The sequence below is a fragment of the Protopterus annectens genome, chromosome 1.part0, assembly GCF_019279795.1.
Source record: "Protopterus annectens isolate FY-2018-M chromosome 1.part0, PAN1.0, whole genome shotgun sequence".
NCBI classification, from domain to species: domain Eukaryota; kingdom Metazoa; phylum Chordata; order Ceratodontiformes; family Protopteridae; genus Protopterus; species Protopterus annectens.
Window position 1 is genome coordinate 554,706,330 of NC_056725.1, and position 24,796 is coordinate 554,731,125.

The following is a 24,796-nucleotide window of genomic DNA, read 5'->3' on the forward strand; positions in this document are numbered from 1 at the left end:
ACCGGATGTCAGAAAAGTTAATAATTGCATTTCTTGTGGGAAACAGATACGCAGAGATTATCATACTTTGTGTATTCCTTGCTTAGGGCCTGAGCACGACGTTGTTGGCTGTCGCTCTTGTGCTAGATTTAATAAACGCACTATAAAGAGAAGGTTGGATTGTGCAAGGTTAGTCTTTGGGAAACGGTGCAACTATAAAATGCCGTTGGATGCTCCGACGCCCGCTTCTTCGAAGAAGCGCAAGGACAAGGCAGTTAAGCCTAGGCTTGAAGAACCGTCTGTACCAGACGCCGGTTCTTTAGAGGTGTCGGTGGAGCCGGTGGCACCACCGAAGGTTTCTGTGTGTTCCCAGGGTGAAACCTTATTATTGCAAGATGTGGCCTCTCAGGAGACTAGTCAGACTGAGGGGGCTTCTCATCTTACTATACTCCCCTCCCTTCCTAAGGTGGCTAGGCCCTCTCCTTCTGTTTCAAAGGCTTCCCCCAGGGGCAGGCCAGGTTTAGCTTCAGTTGGTGTTACCCCTAGCTCTTCAGGTACTGTGCCCAAGAAGCATATGCTTAAAATGGCAGAAGATTTGATTACTTTGATTAGGGGTTCTATGCCCCCTCCTGATAAGAGACCTAGGGTGGAGCCTGAGCTGGGGTTTTGAGCAGGCTTCAGATGTTTCAGAGTCTTCGGCTGAAGACTTGCAGGAGTACTCTCCTTATTCTGATTCTGATGTGGATGATTCTACTCCTTCTGCTACTCCTCCTGAGGATTTTTCTTTTTCAGAAACTCTTCATTCCATGAGGGAGCATTTTAAGTGGGAAGGTCAGGACTTCTCTGATTCCAGGAAAAGGCTTAGGGAATTTCTGTTTTACCCCAGCATAGGCCTTTGGCTATACCTCCTGTTTTGGATGTAGTGGAAGATGTTTTACAGAAGCTTCTCTTAACCATGATTCTTTGCCTTCTGCACCTGTTAAACCCGGATAGGTATTACAGGGTGCCTGAAGCTCATAAGTATCTTTTTAAGAGTCCTAGGGCAGACCCAGAAACTGTTAGCCAGGGGCCTAAAGGTGTTAAGGCTTCTGTTGTTAAGAATCCGGTTCCTGCAGACAAGGAGGCTAGGGCCTTGGATAGATGGGGAAAGAAAGTCTATACTTCTTCCACTCTTGCTATGAGGGCTCTGGTGCCAGTTTCACATGTTGAAATACCAAAATTATCTCCTTTCACAATTGAAGTCTAAGGTTGATGCTCTGGCAGTAGGTATTGATTGTAAGGAGTTGCAAGATTTAGTGCATGTTTCTGAACAGGTGGGTAAGCATTCTTTGCAATGTGGTTTTGATGCTGTACAGGCCTGCGTCTAGGGTGGCTGCCACTGGGTCAGTTCTTCGCGCAGGCACGCCTGGCTGAAGGATCAGAATTTGTCTGAACATGTTAAAACAAGGATTTTAGATGCTCCTTTACAATCTGACGTGTTGTTTGGTCCTCCTGTTGAGACAGTTTTAAAGAAAATGGAGGACAAGGCTAAGTCTATGCAGACTGTTAAAGATTTTTTGCAGGTCCAGCCTCCAAAGTTTAGTAGAAATTGGCCTACTAAAGGGTGGACGTATCCCTCTTATGATTCACAGTCTAGGGGTAGATCTAGACGTGGTAAGGGCAGAGCCCAGGGCTCTTTCAGGCCTAGAACAGGGAGTTCTCCTGCACAGGCTTCGGTGAGGGCAGGGGTCAGTCCTTTCAGTAGCAGACCCAATGACCTTTTCAGCTGCCAGAGCCTGCCTCTGGCAGCGCCTTTGGGAGGAAGGTTGGCACTTTTCAAAGAAAATTGGAGTTTAATTACCCAGGACAGATGGGTATTGGATATCATACACCACGGCTACAGGTTTTATTTCCATACCTTGCCTCCTTTCAAAGGCATGCCAGACGTTCCTCCTCCACAAAGAATGGAGGCTCACAAACAGGTTTCTCTGTTGCTCCAACTAGGGGCCATACAGCCGGTCCCTCTGTCAGAAGTGGGCCTAGGATTTTATTCTCGCCTGTTCCTAGTACCAAAGAAGGGGAACACGTGGAGACCAATTTTGGATTTATCTATCCTCAACACTTATCTGGACATTCCCAAGTTCAAAATGTTGACGTTGCAGCAGCTTTTACCTCTGCTGGGCAAAGATCATTGGATGGTAACTTTGGATCTCAAGGAGGCTTACCTTCATGTTCCTATCAGACTAAGTTGCAGAAAGTATCTGCGTTTTCGAGCTGGGACTTCTCACTATCAGTTCTCTGCATTGCCCTTTGGCTTATCTACTGCGCCCAGAGTGTTCACGAAAGTTCTGGCTCCAGTGATAGCTTTCTTCAGACTAAAAGGAATACAGATCTATCCTTATTTGGACGACTGCCTAATTCTGGCTCAAGGAAGAGAAGAGCTTCTTCATCATTTGGAATATGTGATAGCAGTGCTAAGATGCCTAGGGTATTCAGTGAACGAAATAAAGTCCAGTCTAGTACCCTCTCAAGACATGTGCTTTCTGGGTGTGAGACTGAATACAGCATCCCAGATGGCCTTTTTAACCCCGGACAAACAAAAGAGTCTATCCCTTTACTTCCATCAACTATCTCATCAGTCCGGGCTGACTGCAAGGACAGTCCTTCAAGCCTTAGGGTTCATGGCATCTTGTATTCTGGTGCTTCCCAATGCCAAACTGCATATGAGGAAGCTACAATGGTATCTCAAAAATGTATGGACAGCACTGCCAGGATCTAGACACGGTCATTCAAATATTACCTTGCATTCAAAAGGAATTTTTGTGGTGGGCTCAGGAATGTCACCTAAACAAGGGACTCTCTGTGACCCGGCCAGAGGCGAGTCAGATTTTAATGACAGATGCCTCAGACAAAGCTTGGGGAGCTCATCTAAATGGAAAGTGGATACAAAACAAGTGGCCTGTCAGACTACAACATCTACATATCAACATGAAGGAGATGTTAGCAGTCCAGTTTGCATTAATTGCTTTCAAGGAATTACTTCTTCCAGGGCAGGTGTTGATTCTAACAGACAAACACAACTGTCATGTGGTACATCAACAAGCAAGGGGGAACGCATTCTTATCCTCTATGCAGGCAAGCAATGATTTTGTGGGATACTGCTCTCAGTTTACAGCTCAATCTTCAGGCAAGGTTTCTGCCAGGAGCACAGAACTCCTTAGCAGATGTGTTGAGCAGACGAATTATGGATCCCCACGAGTGGAAATTGGATCCTCATGTATTTCAGAAATTGACAGTGTCATGGGGAACTCCAGACATAGATCTGTTTGCTTCTCCACTAAACCATCAGCTGCCAAAGTTTTGCACAAAAAGGTTTCATCCCACAGCTTGGAAAGTGGATGCTCTTTCTTTCAATTGGAGCAATCTTCATGTGTATGCCTTTCCACCTCTGCCTCTCCTCCCAAAGGTACTTCTAAAAGTCAGACAGGACAGGCCAAGGATGATCTTAATAGCTCCGGATTGGCCTCGACAACACTGGTACCCATTACTGTGAAGTCTGGTACGGAAGCCTCCATGGCCTTTGCCTTCGATCCCACACCTGTTGTCGCAGGAGGACAGCCATTTGCTAAATGTCAAGCTTCACTCTCTGCACCTAACAGCCTGGCATATTCTGTTTTGAACCATAGTGGGCCTCCACTTCCTCAGCAAGTTTTGAATGTTATTTTGGAAGCTAGGAGGCCTAGTATAAGGAAAGTGTACGCAGACAAATGGAAGAGATTTTTGTTTTGGAGTGCAGCAAAAGATTTTGATGTTTCTGAGCCTAATTTGTGTGTGGCTCTTCAATATCTTACGGAGTTACTGGACAAAGGTTTGTCTTTCTCTTCTATTAAAGTTCATGCTGCAGCAATTTCAGCTCACTATGGTTGCAACCCACCATTGTTTTCTCATCCTTTGTTCAAGCAATTTCTTAGAGGGGCAAAGAATATAAGACCCCCACGAAGAGCTCCTACTCCTGCTTGGGATCTCAATTTTGTGTTGGAGAAACTCACTCTACAACCTTTTGAGCCTGCAGCTACTGCTGAGTTGAAATATTTATCATGGAAGACTGCTTTTTTGTTGGCCATTACCTCTGCAAGAAGGGTTTCTGAATTACAGGCCCTTATGGCAGTTGAGCCTTTCTTGATTTTCCATAAGGATAGGGTATCATTACGTACTAATCCTTCCTTTATGCCTAAGGTGGTTTCTAGTGTGGCTTTAAACCAAACTATTCATTTGCCTACTTTTTATGCAAATCCCCAAAATAAAGGGGAAAAAATTTTGCACACTTTAGATGTCCACAGGCAGTTGCGTTATTATTTGGACAGAACTAAAGGGTTCAGGCAGTCTCAGCAGTTGTTTGTTTCTTTTGCTTTGAGTTCTCAGGGCAAGCCTGTATCAAAACAAACTATTTCTAAGTGGATTGGGTTTTGCATTGCTTTCTGTTATTCCCATCATGGCAAGGAGATTACAGCTGGGATTAGGCCTCATTCCACTAGGGCTACTGCTACTTCAACAGCTTTTTTGAGGGGGGTGGCAACCAAGGATATTTTGGAGGCAGCTACTTGGAGTTCTGTGCATTCTTTCTCTAGGCATTATCACCTGCCACTTTACTCTAGGTCCAGGGCTGGTTTTGCCACTGCTGTTTTGCAGGGCATTTTGGCAGCTCCTGCTTCCTTGTAGTTAGCCATCCTCCCTTTCCTCTGCTTTGGGATTCTACCCAAGTGTAAGGACTGCAGCAATGTGAGATGAAGAACATAGTACAGTTTTGTACCTACCATAAATGTAGATGTTCGAAGATCCACATTGCTGCAGTCCAATTTACCCTCCCTCCTTCCCCTCTGTAGTTAGAGGCGGTTGTGTGGGTTGGGTTGTACATTTTGTGTATATTGTATATATTGTACATATAGTTAGTGCAAGGGTGGTTGGTTGGTTGTTTGCTGTCTTTTGGTTTTGACCTTTATTTTTAGGGTCTTCTGACATCTTGGGCAAGAAAAGACTGAGGATATGACGTCGGTCATGCGCATTTGTACCCTGACGTCCTGATGTCAGTCAAATGCGCCCTGACCGACATCAGCCTTATACTTTGATATTCGGGCAGACCGAGGACAGCGGACTACCCAAGTGTAAGGACTGCAGCAATGTGGATCTTCGAACATCTACATTTATGGTAGGTACAAAACTGTACTTTTATAGTGTAGCCTCGAGCCAGTGAGAACTCTTGAGCTTTAGTATATGGCCGAGTCGTAATTGATGCTCTGTTGCGAACCCAACCAACAAGAATGATGGCGAGATCATGGACAAAAAACATGGGATATTATGGTGAGTACACAACTTCTTTTTTTAAGCACTCTGAGTCCTCCTTTGCTTCAGCCAGTGCACAATATGGTGGTTTGCCTCTTCTGCATATACTTCTGATGCGTACATAAATTAACGCTCTCTTTCTATAGCTTCTGGCCCAGCTAAGTTAAGCAAAATGAATGCCCTTGTACATGCATCTTTGTCAAACAAAGCTGCTTGTATGAAAATATCATATTCCTGATAGAATACTCTCCAGTTCTCTGCTATATTATGATCCAAACACAAGTGGACCTAGTCTGCGAAATGCCTCTGCCATATCAACACACAGTAGTGAAGGTGCTTGAAATTATATATGGACACACACACACACACACACACAATATACACACACTTGTGTGTGTGTGTGTGTGTGTGTGTGTGTGTGTGTGTGTATATATATATATATATATATATATATATATATATATATATATATATATGATATGCACACACACGTGTATGCCAGTAATTATGCCCAATAGCACGACAAACTCTCTGAAATAACTGCACTTTGCCAAATAAGTGTCAGTAGCACAAGAACAAACTGAAATCACTGTCCTTTATGAAACCACTCATCAGTGTAAGAAATACTTCAAAATGACTGTACTTTGTGAATAAACTGTACACGGCAGAAGAAGCTCAGAGTAAGAAACACTTTGAGATGAATGCACTTTGCAAATAAGTTGTTCACAGCACAAGAACCTTTCAAAATGGCTGTACTTTGCGAAATAACTCTGCACAGTGTAAGAAACGCTCTGAAATGACGGCTTTCTGCAAATAATGCACATAGCACAAGAAACTTTTTGAAATGGCTGTACCTTGACTGCACTTTGCACACAGCAAACTCTTTGAAATAATTGCACCGTAATAAAGCACACACACTGCAAACACTTTGCACACACTGAGATACTTTGAGCAACTCTAGTTATGCTTTAAATGGCCTCAATCAATGCAAAATAGTAGTTTGTGCCCAAACATGGTCTTTTACTAAAAAAACATGCAGTCACCTTGCTCTTTAAGCTTAATTTGCCCTTTTTATTGTACTCATTATGCCCTTTTAATCTCTCTATCATGCTCCATATATTTTTCTTGTGCCCGTTTTAGTTTAAACATGCTCATTATGCAAACCAAAGGTAATTCTGAGTCCCATATGAATAGTTTTGCTAGTTTTATAAAATATCGTGGTTTTGAACATTTTGTTTAATTAGTAGTGTGGTTTGTACCTTTCATTTACTTAACAGGTTTTGTGCTATTCGTTTGATTAATAATGCGTTTGCGCCTTATAAATGTGCCGTTTCATTTTCTTTGCTAGATAAAGCATTTGTACAGTTTTCTTTACCTTTAGCTTGTTTCTGGCCCTTTTTCATTTGTCTGTACTCAGTTTCATTCAACCTGCTTAGTCTACCTTCATCTTCAACTATTCACCTCATGGCTTGGAGAAGTTGCTCTCTTATTCTTGGTTCTGACACCCCGTCGCTCATCTGGTCAGGATAAAAGACAAACCTTTGTGGGTTCTGTTCAAGCAGCTCACACATCAGAAATGAGGCTTTGTAACTTAAAATTAAATAAACATGTAAACGGACTGACTGCCACATTCAAATATGTTAACACACTGGCTGTTCTGTCAAAATGGCACTGCTGCCCACACATGCTCAGTATTTATATACACATGCTAAATCTGTAAATGCTTCATAAAGATTCATACACACGCTCTGATCTACATCCCTCACTTTACAATTGTTTACAATCGCATTCACACTGATAATGTGGCAGTGGTTTGGTTTGGTATGTTGACAGTGATGGGGGGGGTCCCATTCCCATTTCCTATGCTGACGTGAAATTGCTTGTTTGAGAGTAAGTATTTGGAACCAGTTGCAAGTGGCAGTTACACCTGGGGGGGGAGGCCACTTCTGTAATGACTAGACTTAGCTGCCCTCTACTTTGTGGCTAACTGTTCCCACAAGCTATCTGGCTAGAAAGCTGTTCAGCAGTTGGGAGAAGCTTTGCTGTGATGTGTTTGTTTCCCTAACCAACTCTAAATGCATCAGCTTCTTTTCCCTGTATTTCTCCCACAGGTGTTTGCACTAAAAATAGATTCTTCCAGAAGTGGTCTCTGGATCTCCACCACACTTCCCAATTTTCTTTTCACAGGATTCTGGAGAAAGACAAGATGTTTAAGGCCAAAGTCATCCTATTGGCCCTGACAAATATAGATGTTCTTCGCATTTCACTGTTGCAGCCATTAAATTTGGGTAATCTGCTGGCAGGTTGCCCTCATTCGGCCTGAATTCCAAAGTCTTGGGTCCTGCGTCGGTTGCTGTCACCTCTTCCATGACGTCAGGTATAAAACATGCAGCCAACGCCATTTTCTTTAGTCTTTCTTGCCGCGCGGTGCCCGAAGCAGAAGCATTTCACAAGTACCGGTCGGCCGACTACTGAAATATTCGAGTTTGAGTTTCAGAACCGAAGTCTTCACTAAAGCCAAGTACCCCATTGGGGAAACTTTTTTTCTTGCTTTTTACCGATGTCAGAAAAAGTTAATAATTGTATTACTTGTGGGAAGCAAATACCTCATAAGGATTTCCATTTATACTGTATTCCTTGCCTAGGCCCTGATCACAACGTGCCTGGCTGTCAGTTTTGTGCTAGATTTAACCAACACACTATTAAGCGTCAGTATATTTTTGCATCAAAGTATTTTAGAAACAGATTTAACTACCCAGAAATGTCATCTGATAGCAATCCGACTACCGGAGTACATAAAAAACGCAAAGAAAAGGACAGATAAAGGCAGTCAAGATCCAAAACCGACGACAAAGCTTCTAAGCCAGTTGCCGGTTCGCTGGTACTCTAGGCGCTTTCGCAGCCCCTGATAACTCGCTACCTTTGAGTCGCAGGCCTCTACCGACACCCATGTGGAGTCCGGCATGCTGCAAGATGCTCAAGGTATTGGACCGACGGATGTATCTCCCTCAGATGGATCCAGAGCCGCTGAGCAGGCACCGGTTTCTGAGGGTGTATTCAGACCTCAACATTTGTATATCAAACTGACGACAGCTGCAAGACCAAAGACAAAAGCAACTTCTAAAACTAAAAAAAAACGAAATGAGCCACGTGCACAGGCCTCTATGCCTAAAAAACAGATGATCAAAATGGCTGAAGACCTTATTACCTTGATCAGGGGAACCCATCCCCATCCTGATAAGAGGCCTAGGCAAGACGCTGGTTATGAGTCTTCAGATCAGGTTTCTATTTCTTCTGATTCCTCTTCTGATCAGGAATTATCTATACCTCCCTATGAGGATTCTGATGCTGAGGAGTCTATTTCATCTGCATCTCCTCCTGAGGATTATTCATTTGGAGAAACCTTTCATACTTTGAGGGAGCATTTTCACTGGGAGTTCAAGACTTCTCAGAATCAAATAAGAGGCTCAGGGATTTCCTTCTTCCTCAGCACAGACCTTTAGCCATCCCCCCCATTTTAGACCTTGTGGATGATGTGTTTTCGGAGTCAAGCTTGTCCCCTGACTCCTTACCTCCAGCTTCCCAGTAAGCCTGACATATATTACAGGGTTCCTGACTCACATAAATTTTTATTTAGAAACCCTGCTGCTGATCCTGAAACTAATTTACAGGGTCCAAAGGGAGTTTAGGCCTCAACAGCAAAAAATACTACCCCTCTAACAGAGATTTTAGGGCACTGGACAGATGGGGAAAACAGGTTTATACATCTGCAACCTTGGCAATCAGGGCCTTAAACTATCAATTTCATATGCTTAAGTACCAACAACATGTTATGGGATTGCTGAAACAGAAAATGATGATTTCAGAATGTGCAGAAAATAAAGAATTGCAGGAATTATTGCATGCAGCTGAAGTTGGAAAGCATACTTTGCAATGTGGTTTTGATTCTTTAGAAGCCTCCTGCAGGGTCGCAGTTACTGGATCTGTGATTAGGAGGCATGCCTGGTTAAAGGAACAAAATTTACCTGATCATGTTAAAGCTAAATTGCTAGATGCACCTTTACAGCATGATTCTCTATTTGGTATTAAGGCAGAAGAGGTTTTAAAGAAAATGGAAGACAAAGCTAAGTCTATGCAAACTGTTAAAGACTTCTTACAAGTGCAGCCACCAAGATTCAGTAGACATTGGCCTACCAAAAATTGGTCCTTTCCTGTGTCTGTTAGAGCTCAAAGGGGCAAATCCAGACGCCCTAAGGGTTCCATATACCAGGCGCAAGATTCATACAGGTCAACGCAATGGGGCGCTTCCACCTCCAAATCTGGAGGAGATAACGCACGAACCTACAGAAAGCAATCCCAATGACTTCCCTCTGCCTTTACCAAGCAGTTATCTGTTGGCAGCACCCATAGGGGGAAAATTAGCACTTTTTGCTCAAAATTGGCAGTCAATAACCCAGGACAAGTGGGTACTAAACATCGTATGACAGAGATACGGATTCCATTTCCACACTCTGCCAATGGCAAATGGTTGGCCAGATCTGCCAAAAAATCAATGGGCAGAGGCACAGAAACAGGTTATGTCCCTCATGTATATGGGGGCCATTCAGACAGTACCAAAACAGGAAAAAGGACAAGGTTTTTACTCAGGACTGTTCTTGGTACCCAGAAAGGACAGGGCCTGGCGGCCAATACTGGATTTATCGATTTTGAACACATACCTGGACAGTCCAAAATTCAAAATGCTGACTTTGCAGCAGCTTCTGCCCATGCTGGGCAAGAATGCTTGGCTGGTGACTTTAGACCTAAAAGAGGCATACCTGCATGTCCCAATAAGACAATTGTGCAGAAGATACCCCAGATTCAAGGCTGGCATAATGCATTACCAATTCTCTGCACTGCCCTTTGGCTTATCTACTTCGCCCAGGGTCTTTACAAAGTGCTTGGCACAAGTAATTGCATTTTGCAGCCAAAGAAGTGTACAAATATAGCCTTACTTGGACGACTGTCTCATTCAAGCAGAGAACAAGGACACTCTTCTTCGACATCTGGCATTTGTGAAAAGGCGTCTAACATGCCTAGGGTACACAATAAACGAAAAGAAATCACAACTGGTACCCTCTCAAAAGATAACATTCCTGGGTGCAAGCTTAAATACAACTGCCCAGATGGCTTACCTTACGCCATACAAGCAAAGGCAACTGACTACTTGCTTCAAACTGATGGCAACAAAAACCCAGTCTTCTGCAAGACAAATTCTACAGGCTCTGGGCTTCATGGCATCCTGCATACTACTGATTCCATATGCAAGACTGCATATGGGGAAACTTCAGTGGTACCTAAAAAGTTTATGGAGTCAACATTCTCACAGTCTGGAAACAATGATTACTCTTATTCCCTGCCTGCAATTGGAGTTTGTATGGTGGGCAAAGGCATGTCACCAAAACATGGGATGGCCATTCACTCTACCCCCTGCTAGCCAAACCATGACAACAGACGCATCAGATTATGCCTGGGGGGCCCATATGGCAGGAAGATGCATTCAGGGCATATGGTCACCAAAACAAATGCATCTACATAACCAGAAAGATATGCTAGCTGTTCAAAATGCCCTAACAGCCTTCAAGGACTTACTTCATCCAGGACAACTACTGATAAAAACGGACAACACCACAGTCATGTGGTATATAAACAAGCAAGGAGGCACACTCATACCCCCTCTGCAGATTAGCCACGGCACTGTGGAACAGTTTTGACCTACCAAATACATCTTCAAGCTCAATTCCTGCCAGGAAAACAAAACACTCTGTCGGACGATTTAAGCAGAAACCTTATGGACCCTCACGAATGGAAACTAAATCCACAAGTCTTCAGCATGATAACAGAGAAATGGGGGAGCCCAGACATAGATCTATTTGTTTCTCCTCAAAATTATCAATTGAAAAGATTCTGCACAAGGACTTATCACAGACAAGCATGGAAAGTGGACGCCCTATCCTTCAGTTGGAAAAACCCATCAGTTTCCGCCTTTCCTCCTCTGCCTCTTCTCCCCAAGGTCCTCCTAAAAGTCAGACAATAAAAACCAAAGATAATTGCCCCGGACTGGCCCTGCCAATACTGGTACCCAATCCTAAGGAACTTATCTCAATACCCAGCTTGGACCTTGCCTCAAAGACCGCAACTACTGTCCCAGCAAAACAATCAGATCCTGCACAGTCAACTACAGACTCTGAACATGGCAGCATGGCTGATCATGTAGTCAAACAAACAACACCTCTCAGTAAAGCTGTGATGGATGTCATTTTGGAAGCCAGAAGGCCTAGTACTAGAAAATCTTATGCTGACAAATGGAAGAGATTCTGTGCTTGGAATCAAGTGCAAGGAACTGATGCAGCAGAACCACGTATTCCTCAGATATTACAATACTTAACTGAGATGCTTGACAAAGGCCTATCTTTCTCATCAGTTAAAATCCATGCCTCTGCCATTTCGGCTCATTACAATACAGAGCCACCAATCTTTTCTCATCCTTTACTAAAGCTGTATCTGAGAGGAGCCAAAAATTTAAGGCCTCCCAGAAGATCACCATTGACTGCATGGGATCTCAATTATGTGTTGGAAAAGCTCACCCTGCCTCCATTTGAACCAGCTGCTACCGCTGATATAAAGTTATTATCATGGAAAACAACTCTGCTACTAGCAATTACTTCAGCAAAAAGAGTTTCAGAGCTACAGGCCCTCATGGCTGTACAGCCTTTTATCATATTTTGCCCAGACAGGGCATCTCTGAGGACAAATCTTTTTTTTATGCCTAAGGTGGTTTCCAGTGCGGCTCTTAACCAAACAATTAATCTGCCAACCTTTTATCCAAATCCGCAGAACAAGGGAGAAAATTCTGCATTCCCTGGATGTACACAGACAACTAAGTTTCTACTTAAGCAGGACTAAAGCTCTAAGAAAAAAACTGAGCAATTACTAGTGACATATGCTGCAGGAAAAGAGGGCAAGGCTATTTCAAAGCAGACAATTTCAAAGTGGATAAGCCACTGCATCAATTTCTGCTACTTACACCATGGGTAAACCTGTGCCCAAAGGCATTAGGTCTCATTCCACCAGAGCTGCAGCTACTTCAGCAGCCTTTCTAAGTGGAGTACCAACCAAGGACATTCTAGAGGCTGCTACTTGGAGTTCTGTTTGCACCTTTACAAAGCATTATCATTTGCCTCTTTACTCTAAATCCAGAGCAGGCTTTGCCACTGCAGTTCTGCAGGGCCTTATAGCCGCTCCTAATGCTGTTTAGCTCCAGCCCCTCAACCATAGCTTTGGGATTCTACCTAAATGTAATGACTGCAACAGTGAAACACGAAGAACATAGTACAGTTGTGTACACTTACCATAAATGTAGATGTTCGAGTGCATTCACTGTTGCAGTCCAGGTTACCCTCCCACCATCCTCCTGTCATTCTGGAGTTTCTTTCCTTCTCAATCTTCTACAACCTATGTGGTGTATTTGCTTGTAGATGACTGTAAAGTTCATATTGATGCATGCATGTGTGTATGTGTGTGTGTGTGTGTATATATATATATATATATATATATATATATATATATATATATATATATATATATTTTTTTTTTTTCTACCTTTTTGGGGGCACCTGACATCGAGGGCAAGAAAAACTAAAAATGGCGTCAGCTGCATGTTTTATACCCCTGACGTCATGGAAGAGGAGACAGCAACCGACGCAGGACCCAAGACTTTGGAATTCAGGCCGACTGAGGGCAGCCTGCTAGCAGATTACCCAAATGTAATGACTGCAACAGTGAATACACTCAAACATCTACATTTATAGTAAGTGTACACAACTGTACTTTGCTACTACTATGGCCTCATCCTCTGGACAAGACCGGTCCATCTGAAGCTGTTCTGGACAGACTTGCCTCACCCAAATAAAATCTTTGGCAGGCCTCAGCAGGGCCATCATTCCCTATGCCCGACTTTTCCCCCACTTTTGATGATTGCTCAGAAACCTGCATAATTAGAATAAGTGGTCCAAATCTGATGATCTGACCAGCAGCCTGGTACAACAACATATAAAAGTAAATGGAGGCTGTTTTCCATTGACATGAGGCATATAGACCCTTTTCTATCGGTTTATCTTTCCACAATTTTTTTATTCTGGACGTGTATTCATCTGTTAAGATTCATTTACTGTATTTATCTAATTTTAATCAGGAGACCTCTCTCTCTCTCTCACTGTTTTCCTGAAAGTTTATAAATTTTTTATTAAAGGTACTTTCGTTTTGCAGTCACCAATTTAAGAATCTGGTACATCCTTGTGATTTTTACTTTTTTGCTGGAAAGTCTAACCACATCATCTTTTGAGTCTGTTTCTTCAGCAGATCTGAAAAGGCCCTGCTTGTTTCCACTCATTACTACTAGAAGAATTTTTGAGCTGCAAGTCTTGTCGATTAACCCCCCCCCCCCCCCAATGAGTATTCCACAAAGACAGTGTGGTGTGTACATGAGACCCCCCACCTCCTTTCATGTCTATGATGGCTACTAAATTTAATTTAAATCATTCCACTGAATTGCAATTATTATTCTCAAACTTCTCCAGTAAGGATAATTTGTTACGCTGAGTGGATGTTCACAGGCAGCTTAGATTGTTTTGGTGGGGGGTATCACGAAAACATTGCAAAAAAGATTCTCTGAGTTTAATATACCAAGAAGTCTCTGGACAAAAGGTCTAAACGTTATCACTATCCAAAAGTAGTTTTTATGCCTCGGGAACAATAAACCTGCAAGAGATATGCAGGCCAAATTAAGTGAGAGCCATAGCTACCTCTCATTTTTTTGTTCAGAAATACTTCATTTGGGATTTGTTGAATAGCTACATAAACAACATTGAATATGTTTGAAAAACAAAGCAATCAACGTGTGATACAGATCCAGGTGTTTTGGTGCCACTGTTCTTTGGGTCATTCTTCAGTGAGGATCCACCCGAGAGGTTTAGCTTGGGATTGTGTTCTAAAGGAAATGGAACTCCAGTCTTGGATGTGAAAGTCGTGTACTTAATGTAATGATAGATCAGGACTAGTATTAATGTATTGATAGATCAGGGCTGGTATTAATGTAATGATAGATCAGGGCTGGTATTAATGTAATGATAGATCAGGGCTGGTATTAATGTAATGATAGAGCAGGAATGGTATTAATGTAATGATAGAGCAGGACTGGTATTAATGTAATGATGGATCAGGGCTGGTATTAATGTAATGATGGATCAGGGCTGGTATTAATGTAATGATGGATCAGGGCTGATATTAATGTAATGATAGATCAGGACTGGTATTAATGTAATGATGGATCAGGGCTGGTATTAATGTAATGATAGAGCAGGGCTTGCATTAATGTAATGATAGATCAGGGCTGGTATTAATGTAATGATAGAGCAGGACTGGTATTAATGTAATGATAGAGCAGGACTGGTATTAATGTAATGATAGAGCAGGGCTGGTATTAATGTAATGATAGAGCAGGGCTGGTATTAATGTAATGATAGATCGGGGCTGGTATTAATGTAATGATAGATCGGGGCTGGTATTAATGTAATGATAGATCGGGGCTGGTATTAATGTAATGATGGATCAGGGCTGGTATTAATGTAATGATGGATCAGGGCTGGTATTAATGTAATGATGGATCAGGGCTGGTATTAATGTAATGATAGAGCAGGGCTGGTATTAATGTATTGATAGGTCGGGGCTGGTATTAATGTAATGATAGGTCGGGACTGGTATTAATGTAATGATAGAGCAGGGCTGGTATTAATGTAATGATAGATCAGGACTGGTATTAATGTAATGATAGATCAGGGCTGGTATTAATGTAATGATAGATCAGGGCTGGTATTAATGTAATGATAGATCAGGGCTGGTATTAATGTAATGATAGATCAGGGCTGGTATTAATGTAATGATAGAGCAGGAATGGTATTAATGTAATGATAGAGCAGGACTGGTATTAATGTAATGATGGATCAGGGCTGGTATTAATGTAATGATGGATCAGGGCTGGTATTAATGTAATGATGGATCAGGGCTGGTATTAATGTAATGATAGATCAGGACTGGTATTAATGTAATGATGGATCAGGGCTGGTATTAATGTAATGATGGATCAGGGCTGGTATTAATGTAATGATAGAGCAGGGCTTGCATTAATGTAATGATAGATCAGGGCTGGTATTAATGTAATGATAGATCAGGGCTGGTATTAATGTAATGATAGATCAGGCCTAGTATTTCCATTCTCTATACCAGTACTGTCTCCTTTCCCCTTCTCTAGGCCTAATAGATACTTATGACTGAATGTTTCTTTAATTTGTTGATTTTTCTTCTCTCCCACTTTGCACAAAATCCTGGAGGAAGGATACTTGGCAGCATATCGAGTAAAAGAGTAAGAGGATTTGCTAGCCTGGGAAAGTTTTCTCAGCTGTATTAAGTCCTATTGGTCTCAGTGCTAGCACTAAAGAAAATGGAGCTACCAATCTAGTCATTATAGTAAGCACATAGCCTTCATTTTTCTCCTGAAAACGGTTTCTGAATTGTTCCTGAGCAAGACCATTTTTTGTTGTCTTTGCTGGGCCAAAGTAAACAGCAGCTCAGCTGTGCATTGTCTGCAGTTTGAGCTTTTCTGCTTGGACTTTTCTCTAGTTACTCTCACTCTGGTGGATTACTGCTTGTGATTCCTCCCAACCATGAAACTCTTCAAGAAGACTCCGTGATATTAGATGCGACATATATATTCTTACTATGTCAGTTGATTTATGAGAGCACCCTCCTTTATGGATGACTCTTAACCTTCTGTCACCATCAGCCCTATTCATGGATAGCTCCTTCATCCAGCATCATGTGTATATTACTTGTTAGCATTGTAGGTGCCAAATTTTCATTGATTTATAGTAAATTGCTCACTAATAGCAAGGGGCAAAGTGGTGAGCTTCCGGTCTTCAAGCATGGTATCATGACATGCAGTAGTTACAGAATATGCGCTTGTTGAATACATTTTTCCAGATTGTGATCGGTGCAGGGGATGGACTGAGGCATGGGGACCCATCAGGGAGTGTCCCTGTCTTGATCAACTGCTGTATTAAGAACAAGTGTTATATTTTCCGTACTAGTCTGTGTTTTGATTCTGTTGCTTCCACACCACTTTCATTCAGTCATTGTTGAATCTTATTATGGTGCAATTTTGTTTTTAGCATGAAGCTGAGCTTCAGGAATATCAGAAGAAAGTGGCTTCACTAGAACAAAGGATTACTGATCAGACCATAGAAATCAGTGACTTGAAATCTTGCAAAGAGCAGTTAAACAGCTGCTACAAAGAAGCAGAAAAAGTGGAAGAACTAAACAAAGCAAAGGTAAGATATACTGCATACTATAAAGAAGTATAATCAGTGTATGTCAGAAATATTCTTTATTAGATAAACTGCATGAAAAGAATGTCACTACAGTTGAAGATTTCTCATTAAGACATCATCACTTGATCTTTCTTGGCTACATCAGATAAACAGAGTAAAGAAGTACCCTTGTAAAGTTACAACTGGTCATTACTGGAGGTTAAGGAACTGAACCTGTGTTCGATGATCCATTTCTAGTTTGCAAAGCTGGAATTTAGTTTTTAAAATGCTCTTCATTTTAATAGAGTAAAGTAACTTCCCGGCCTACTCTAAATATTAATTTTGCTTGTTGTGTCCATTTTTGAGGCCAGATCAGAGATGTTTACATATGACTTGTGTGATTCCCACATATTCAAAAACGCTATTAAAAGAAAAAATAATTGAACTATAAAAAGAATATGCAGTCTTTAAAAAAAAAATCTATGTAGTTGCAGTGTGTACATTTTCTCATGGAGGTGGTGTACTCCCCTTGCACCCCCACCCACCTAACCCCCATTTGCTGTCTCTCCAGATACTCTAGGGGGTTATGTCTCAGGTCATTTACACCCACATGGACTATGGCTGAGTCATACTAGTACTTGTGAACTCATCACCTGGGTTATGTGGGTAATGTGGCAGATCCTGGCCCCTGATAAGTAACTGACCCATGACTTTATCACTCAGCCTGGTGATAAGGACATCAGTGTGTCTCGCAATGGAGTCTCCAATGACCAGAATGTTGAATTGTATGGTGGTTTACCTTAGGGACTTAAAAGTAGAGGCTCCATGAGATGTAGTTGATGTGTTGATGTGGTTTTGAAAGAGAGCATTTGGGCTGCTGAGGACATTTGTTGTGTACTTCGTCTTGGAGGTCTTTGGGATTTAGGAAGATTACATGTAAGTGCCTCAGTGTATGTGGGTCTGTATGTATGCTTTGTATTGTGTGTGATGGGTGCAGCATATGTACTACTGGCAACCTAATTGACATTGAATGCTTTTATGTGAGAGCTTTGCCTCCAGTGACATTGTGTAAATACATTTCTCACATACCTTATCAGTTTGCTTGAGAATTAGCTGATTGTCAATAAACATGATGCAATTTCTGTATTGCTTTAGGATGCCCATATCACCAAGCTAATAACTCAGATAGTTCATATCCATGGCAAACAGGCTCTTTTCTGTTAGACATTTGCAGTTGGAATACAAAGTAAGGTCAGGAGTATTGTGTTTGCAACTCTGGGAACAGTGCCCGTCACTGCAAACTAGGTGATCTGTATATTGTGAAATTTCAAGGGTGCTTTTACAAATTAAAACAGAGTGAGAAGGTCACACTGAAAAAAAACAATCCGTAAAAGCTAAATGAAAACTCCAGCCAAGCTAGCACTTCCATGCATATATCCCATGTGCCTCTTTGTCAGGAGGTTTGGGAGGTCACTTATTGGAAGGGTGCTTTTACAGGAAAAATGTCAATTCAGGGTGCCTGAGTCTTTACAGGGCACTGCCAAACACTTGTTGAAAAACTACTAAAGTAGTCCCTTTTGATTTATGGATAAATATTAGGGAGATTTCCTGAAGTTAAGTTAGGCAGTAGCAAGTCAAGCAGTGCTTACTGAAAAGAATGAATTAGCTTTGAATTCATGTAATTGACTGCTTACCTGGCTATTACTAGTGCTGGTCTCACCACAGCTTCACACTGCTGGGATACAATGCCTATGTGTTTCTTTTCTCATCAGAAGCAAAACAGTAGCACCAGTTCCAGTATGAGAATTGGGCCACAGGCTCTGTGCTGATACAGTCTAGTCCCAGATGATGCAGGGTTCTGTAGGATTTGTGTAGGCCTTTCCTGGTAAATGGCTTGAATATCAACCAGACCAATCAGGAAGGTCTCACATAGACACTCAGTGCCCAATCAGAGACTGTCAGAAATCAATGCCTTCTGCTCCTTTTCACACCAGGAGCAAAATATAAGCACACGTTCCAACCTTTTTGGGGGCACTGACAAAGCAGTTATCAGGCTTTCTGGTGATCAGTAGTCTCCAGGAAATATGTCACTATGCTCCTTCTCACACCAGGAGCAAAACAGATGCACTAATCCCAAGATGACTACTGAGAGGCAGAATGTGGGCCCTCCAATAATTGGTGGTCTTTGATCAGATGTTGCATATATTAACTATAAGATGGAAAGAACTGATTAATATCCTAAGAGTTTGCAGTGTGTGCACTAAATAGATATGAAAGAGGAGTAACTCAAGCTTTGCAAAACTAAGGGCAGAGCCACTAATTTAAAAGAGCAAGAGAAATTGAATAGGGGTAGGCATTTAGTATGCTTGCTCTATGGAAAGCAGTGGAATGGCCAATAAATTTAAATTAAATTGCAGTTGTACTACATAGAGAAAGGCAAATGTTTTAATTTCTTGATTTGATTTTAAATACATTTTAATAGTCTGTATCTGTTTTAGCTAAGGTCTTTAAGCCTATGTTAATGATTCCAATACATAGTGGCTCTGCATTTTTGCTGTTTTAAGTGGTCTAATTGTTAAGCATATGTCAGGCTAGTTCAGGGCTTCTCTTTGAACTAGGGCAGTTCCAGACCAGTAAGCACAGAGCTAAGGGTCTCATTGTTTTCCCTCCCACTCACCCTGTTGTAGATGTGTTCTTAAACTCAGTGTATCTGTTACCTGCTCCTTATGATAATTTGACAACATAATTCCCTCCCTCTCCCCATTTATTGGCTGTTGACAATAAGCACATAAGTATCATTTTGCAAAGTCTCTTCACTTAACTCACCAGGCTTAAAAGACCTTTGATAAAATCATGTAATATTGAGTGTACTGATGATACTTGTACTGAATTTGGTATGAAATTATAACAATTTTTTTTTACTATAGTTAGTTGACTGGCTCTTGCTGGTGTCAGAAGATGGCTTCTTGGCAATTTGTTTTCTATTGAAATTTAAATAGTCAGTAGCAAGTCCACCCAAACATTTTAAAACTGAACTTCAAGCAGTTCTAGTTATCCCTTCCCTCAGTCATTCCTGTTGGTACTATGGACCAGCACTTCCCCACAACTTCTCTAGCCAGCCTGATTGAGATGTGTACTTTGAGACGGTGTAAGAATTCTCATGCTGTCTGATGACTATCTGTTACTCAAACAGCATAGTAGTGTGTGAGAGCGGTACATGCATAATATCTTTGGAGTCAAAAATATCACAAACAGTAAACTCAGACACCAAAATCGTTAGCAGTACATCACACCTCTCCAAGGCCATCACAAGTATGCATAATCCATCATATGCTGAGGTTCTAAAGATAACTTATCTAAACCTCAAAGACCTCCAAAACACAACAGAAGCACAAAGCGCACACAACATATTAAGCCTACTTCTTCACATAGCACAAGGAGTCCCAGAGTCACAGATGCTGAGCCCATAAGGCAGGGATCCACCCAAACAAACATTTCTTGTTATAGGTGACTTCAGTAAGACACATGGAATGTGCATTTTACCAGGCTGAGCAAGGAAACAATGACAGGTACTTGCTTGTCTGGTGCCAGGATCTGTCAGATCATGCATGCATTCAAGTCCTTGAAGAGTTACCACCAATTTGACTCTCATAGTTAGTCATTGTCTGACTTGGTGCACCTCCCTGGATTATATGAAGAGAAACCTGGTGAAGCTCTGACTGTGTCCAAGGCAGGTATGAGCCTAGCATTGAACAGCATTCTACCTTCTCCAAGAACGATGGCACAATATGAGAAAAAATTATTGACTTCAATAGTTAGTTTAGTTTTGGGTATCATTCAAAGGGGGTCCAATATTTGTCAGCCTGGGATGATATGATTGACCGATCATGCTGCTTAGCCAAGGAATGGGCTGCATCTTTCTCCTGTAGGGTTTTAATTATTGGCAAAAATATTGTCTACCCATAGTGTCTTTTTTAGACTATGCCAACCTGATAAACCTACCTACATAATGAAACAAGAAATGGAAAACAAATTATTATTGATCAATGCTAGGAGCCTGAGTAAGAAACTATTCCCTACAAGCCCTTCTCACCATGAAAGACATTGTCTATGTAGTGACTGAAGCAAGATTTAAAATAACAGAGAGCACTCCGACTGTGCAGTGCTATAATGCCTTCCACACATTTAGACCGGCTACTGCGCAGGTGGTAAAAAAAAAAAAAAAAAAAAGTGGAAGTATCTACATCTTCATCCAGAGGAAGCTCCCATCAAGGCTGGTAAAGCATCATGAAGTGATAGAGCTTCTTCATGTTCAAATAACCATCAGAAACGTCCTGTACCATAAATTAGATAGCTATAAAACTCCCACTATGACAAAAACAAAGCCACAACACCTGTCTACAGGAGCTAGAATCACTCTGTATTAAACCCAATACCATTTTTTAAGTGCTGTAAACTATCTAACTGTAGACTGATAAACCTTACACCACCACTAGTGCGCAAGCACAGAGATTCACTTTGTCAATACAAATGCTTGGAACAATTAGAGTACCCACTAGGGGTAATAACATCTTGGATCTTGTCCTTACGAATATGGAAGCATCTTCCACCATCCCTTGAGTTTATTCACTTCTTAGGTCTGACTATAAAATACTCTCCTTCAAAGTAAATCTGAAACCAGAGATCCCTACCACCCAAGGTAATATTTAGGTGCTACCTACTCCTAAGGAATATGTTGGCAGGCTTCAATTCCCCCACTTAACCCTGTTAACTCCACTGAATACACAGAAATGTACACCACCACACTATACCAGCATGTAAACAGCTGCATAGATGCTGTATCCCACAGGAACAAGTGCATGGCACAGCCCAGAAACAATCCCACATGGTAGAACCATAACAACAAGGTTTGTAATAAAAGAAAACAAATTTTACTCAAAAGTTACCCTTATCCCATGATGCCTAGTGCTAGCTACCCAGATCTCGTTTGCCGCTTCAGCTGCGAGGTTCATTGTTACTGGCTCAGGCTTGTATAAGTTTTATTGAACTACTTTTTCTGTCAGATTAGGGTTTTTTCTGATAGTTTGTTTAAAATATAGTCGCTAACTAGTTTTGTTGTAGTTTAGTGTATTTGTAGTTTTCCCTTAGAACTCGTTTAAATTAGAGTTCTCCCCCTCCCCCTATCCCTTTTGTAGGTAGCGTTTTAGTTTAAGCCTTTTCTTCTTTCTGTTTCTTAGGTAGCCGTTTAAGTTAGAGGCTTCCTAGTTTAAAAAAAAAAAAAAAAAAAAAGTTATCTTTAACTGTAGTATACTGTGTGTTTTGTTTTCTTTTTTGTGGTTAGAGTCTGGTTTAGTTTTTTTTTTGCTGTTCGGCCTTTTGGCCAAAAACAATTCAGTGTAGGTGTAGTATCTTTTAATTGGGATATGTCTAAAGAATCCAAGGTGTCTGGATTCAAGAAGTGTGACTCAGGCTGTCAGAAAATGTCTCTGACAGATGGGCACACTTCTTGCGTCTATTGCTTAGGCGCAGTGCACCTGCAGGACTCTTGTTCTGTATGCCATGCATTCAGCCCAAGAGTTCTGCAGGAGCGCAACAATAAGCTTATTTTGAGGGGTCTTCTTAAGCCCCAGGATTCACCAGCCAAGAATAAGCCTGTGAAATCTACTAAACAGTCCAAATCGTCGGCTCCCAACTCGGAGCCGTCATTGGCCCAAGCCTTACCTACTACTTCGGTTCCGGCTGGAACTGAGGAGACTGCCTCCCCATCGGCTCCACCAGTACTTCGGAGCTGTCATGGACCCACAAGAGGCAGAGGTCCCCTTCTCTAGAGTCTATACATTCAGCTCCTCGGTCTCCCTGTTGAAGAGTGACCACAGTCATAGATCCTCCCACTCTTCTCGGTCCTCTAGGCTTTCGGATCACGACATGGAGAGAGTGGGTCAGTAGGTTGTTGAAGTCGCAGGCACTGGCCAAAATGTTGTCCAGCCCTCCTCAACAGGTGTCTGCTCAGTCAGTTTCCATCGATGTTCCTCCTCCGACTCCATTGAGCTCAGAAATTAAAACGAAACCAAACAAGCCGTGAACGACAGAAGACAGTCAAAGAAGAAAATTTCTTTTAAAGCACTTTTCGTCAGCACTTATGAGCTGACTTCTTCAGAAACAGAGCCACTGACATCATAACCGTTAAAAAGGCTCAATAATCAACCTATGTCATGCAATTAACTCCATTAATACAATTTTAAAAAAGGGGTTTAAACATTTAAAGCCCCAAGAGCCGTAAATGGTGGCAAACATCTAATCTCTATAAGCATATAAACAGCAGCGAATGCATAAATCAAATCAACTTATTGATGCAAGATCGATGTAATGTTGAAACATTTAAATAAGTTATTTAGCATTACAATAGTAATAAAATTTCAACAAATAATAAATCTAGCTATAATGTACTGTTAGCTCCTAATCCGGAGCTTACATAAGTCATTATATGTGATGTTAGCGAGTCAAAAGCCCCAAAGATATTCTAGATTACATAAAAAGTGTTCATAATTAAACACAATTTATAAAAAGTAATTTAAAAAGATGTGTAAATGTTTGTATTTAGTATAATTGTATATATAAATAAGTAAATATAATAGTAATAATATAATTACAAAGAAAGATAACGTTTTCAAAACATACATATTGTGTATTTCCATATTTTTGTTCTAATGTTGTCCATACTATAAACACCATATTTAGATTCCAAATATAAGATCCAACATGTTAACCGTATGCTCAGCTTCCAATAGGGACATAAAATAATTGTATGTATGGTATACCATAATATAAAATACTTAAAAAGTATATGTGGTTCCTAAGTAACACATATACTTAATCTAAAATTTTAGTAGATTATATTATATATAGTGGGTTAGACATACCTAATATCACGAATATCATGTTTAATAAATTTATAATAAAGTTAACTAAAAATAACAAAACTTCATAATGTTATACACAAGAACATAAAACCATAAAGAGTATGAAGTGACGAGGCCTTCATCTCTTCAAACTGTTCAGTTTTAATAAACTTCCTATTGAACAATACTCATTTAGTCCTGGGAAGCTATATGCATTCAATTTCACCTGCCATTTCAATTCCAATTTCTCCAGTTTCAAGTTTCTAGGGCCCCCTCTCGGGTCAATTTTTACATGGTCAATTACCATAAATCTGAAACCATGGTCTGGATAGGCCGCCATGTGTTTTGCAAGTGCGTTCTCCAGTTTCCCTTTTCTAATAGCATACAGGTGTTCATACATCCTTTCACATAATCTTCTTTCGGTTTTACCGATATAAAATGCTAGACAGGATGTACACCTGGATAAGTAGGTGATAAAGGTAGTGTTACAATCAAATTTGTTCCTTAACTTAAATTTTTGTCCATTCAGGCTAAACGAATTGCCCTCATGGACATATTTACAATAGTTACAGTTCTGGTATTTATACATACCAGGACATCTCACTGTAGGCATGTCATGCTTTTCTAACCGGGTTTTGATGTTAAACCCTTTCCTGTAAACTATCGTAGGATGGTCCCCTAATTTTTCATATAATTCAGGTTGTGTTTTAAACAAGTCCCAATTTTTCTTCAGTATAGATGAACACAGAGTACTTGTTGTGCTGAAGGTGGTAATAAATTTAACAGTAGGTGTACTATTATTAAGTTGGTCACTATTTAGTACCATACTCACAATCTGGTCGCACTGATTCTTTTCAGCCAAGTTAACGCCATTATTATCAGTAGGATTTACAGTGTTAGTCCTCAGAAGTGGCAAGTACACATTACTGTGTCTTTTATCCATTACCTCCTGGACTATCGGGTCAAGGAAAGTTACTGGGTAACTTCTGTGAATAAACATTTTCCGTATGTGGGCACATTCCTTTGTGAAATCCTCATCCAGGCTGACCATTCTGAAAGCTCTTACCAGCTGCTCCTTCACAACAGATTTCTTCTAGTGGTAAGGGTGACAGCTGGTATAGTGGAGGAAAGTGTTGGAATATGTAGATTTTCTAAAGATGTTCGCAGTAAACACATTTAAATTGTAATTTGTAAATT

General features: G+C 41.1%; 1 protein-coding gene across 1 annotated transcript in view; it reads left to right on the forward strand.

Moving 5' to 3' along the window:
* Positions 1–24,796, forward strand: part of CENPF (centromere protein F) — a 1,545,100-nt gene that overhangs the window by 1,117,594 nt on the left and 402,710 nt on the right. Inside the window, exon 14 of the mRNA XM_044061312.1 lies at positions 16,563–16,721. Coding sequence (XP_043917247.1) covers positions 16,563–16,721 — 159 coding nt within the window. The remainder of the gene's footprint in view (positions 1–16,562; positions 16,722–24,796) is intronic.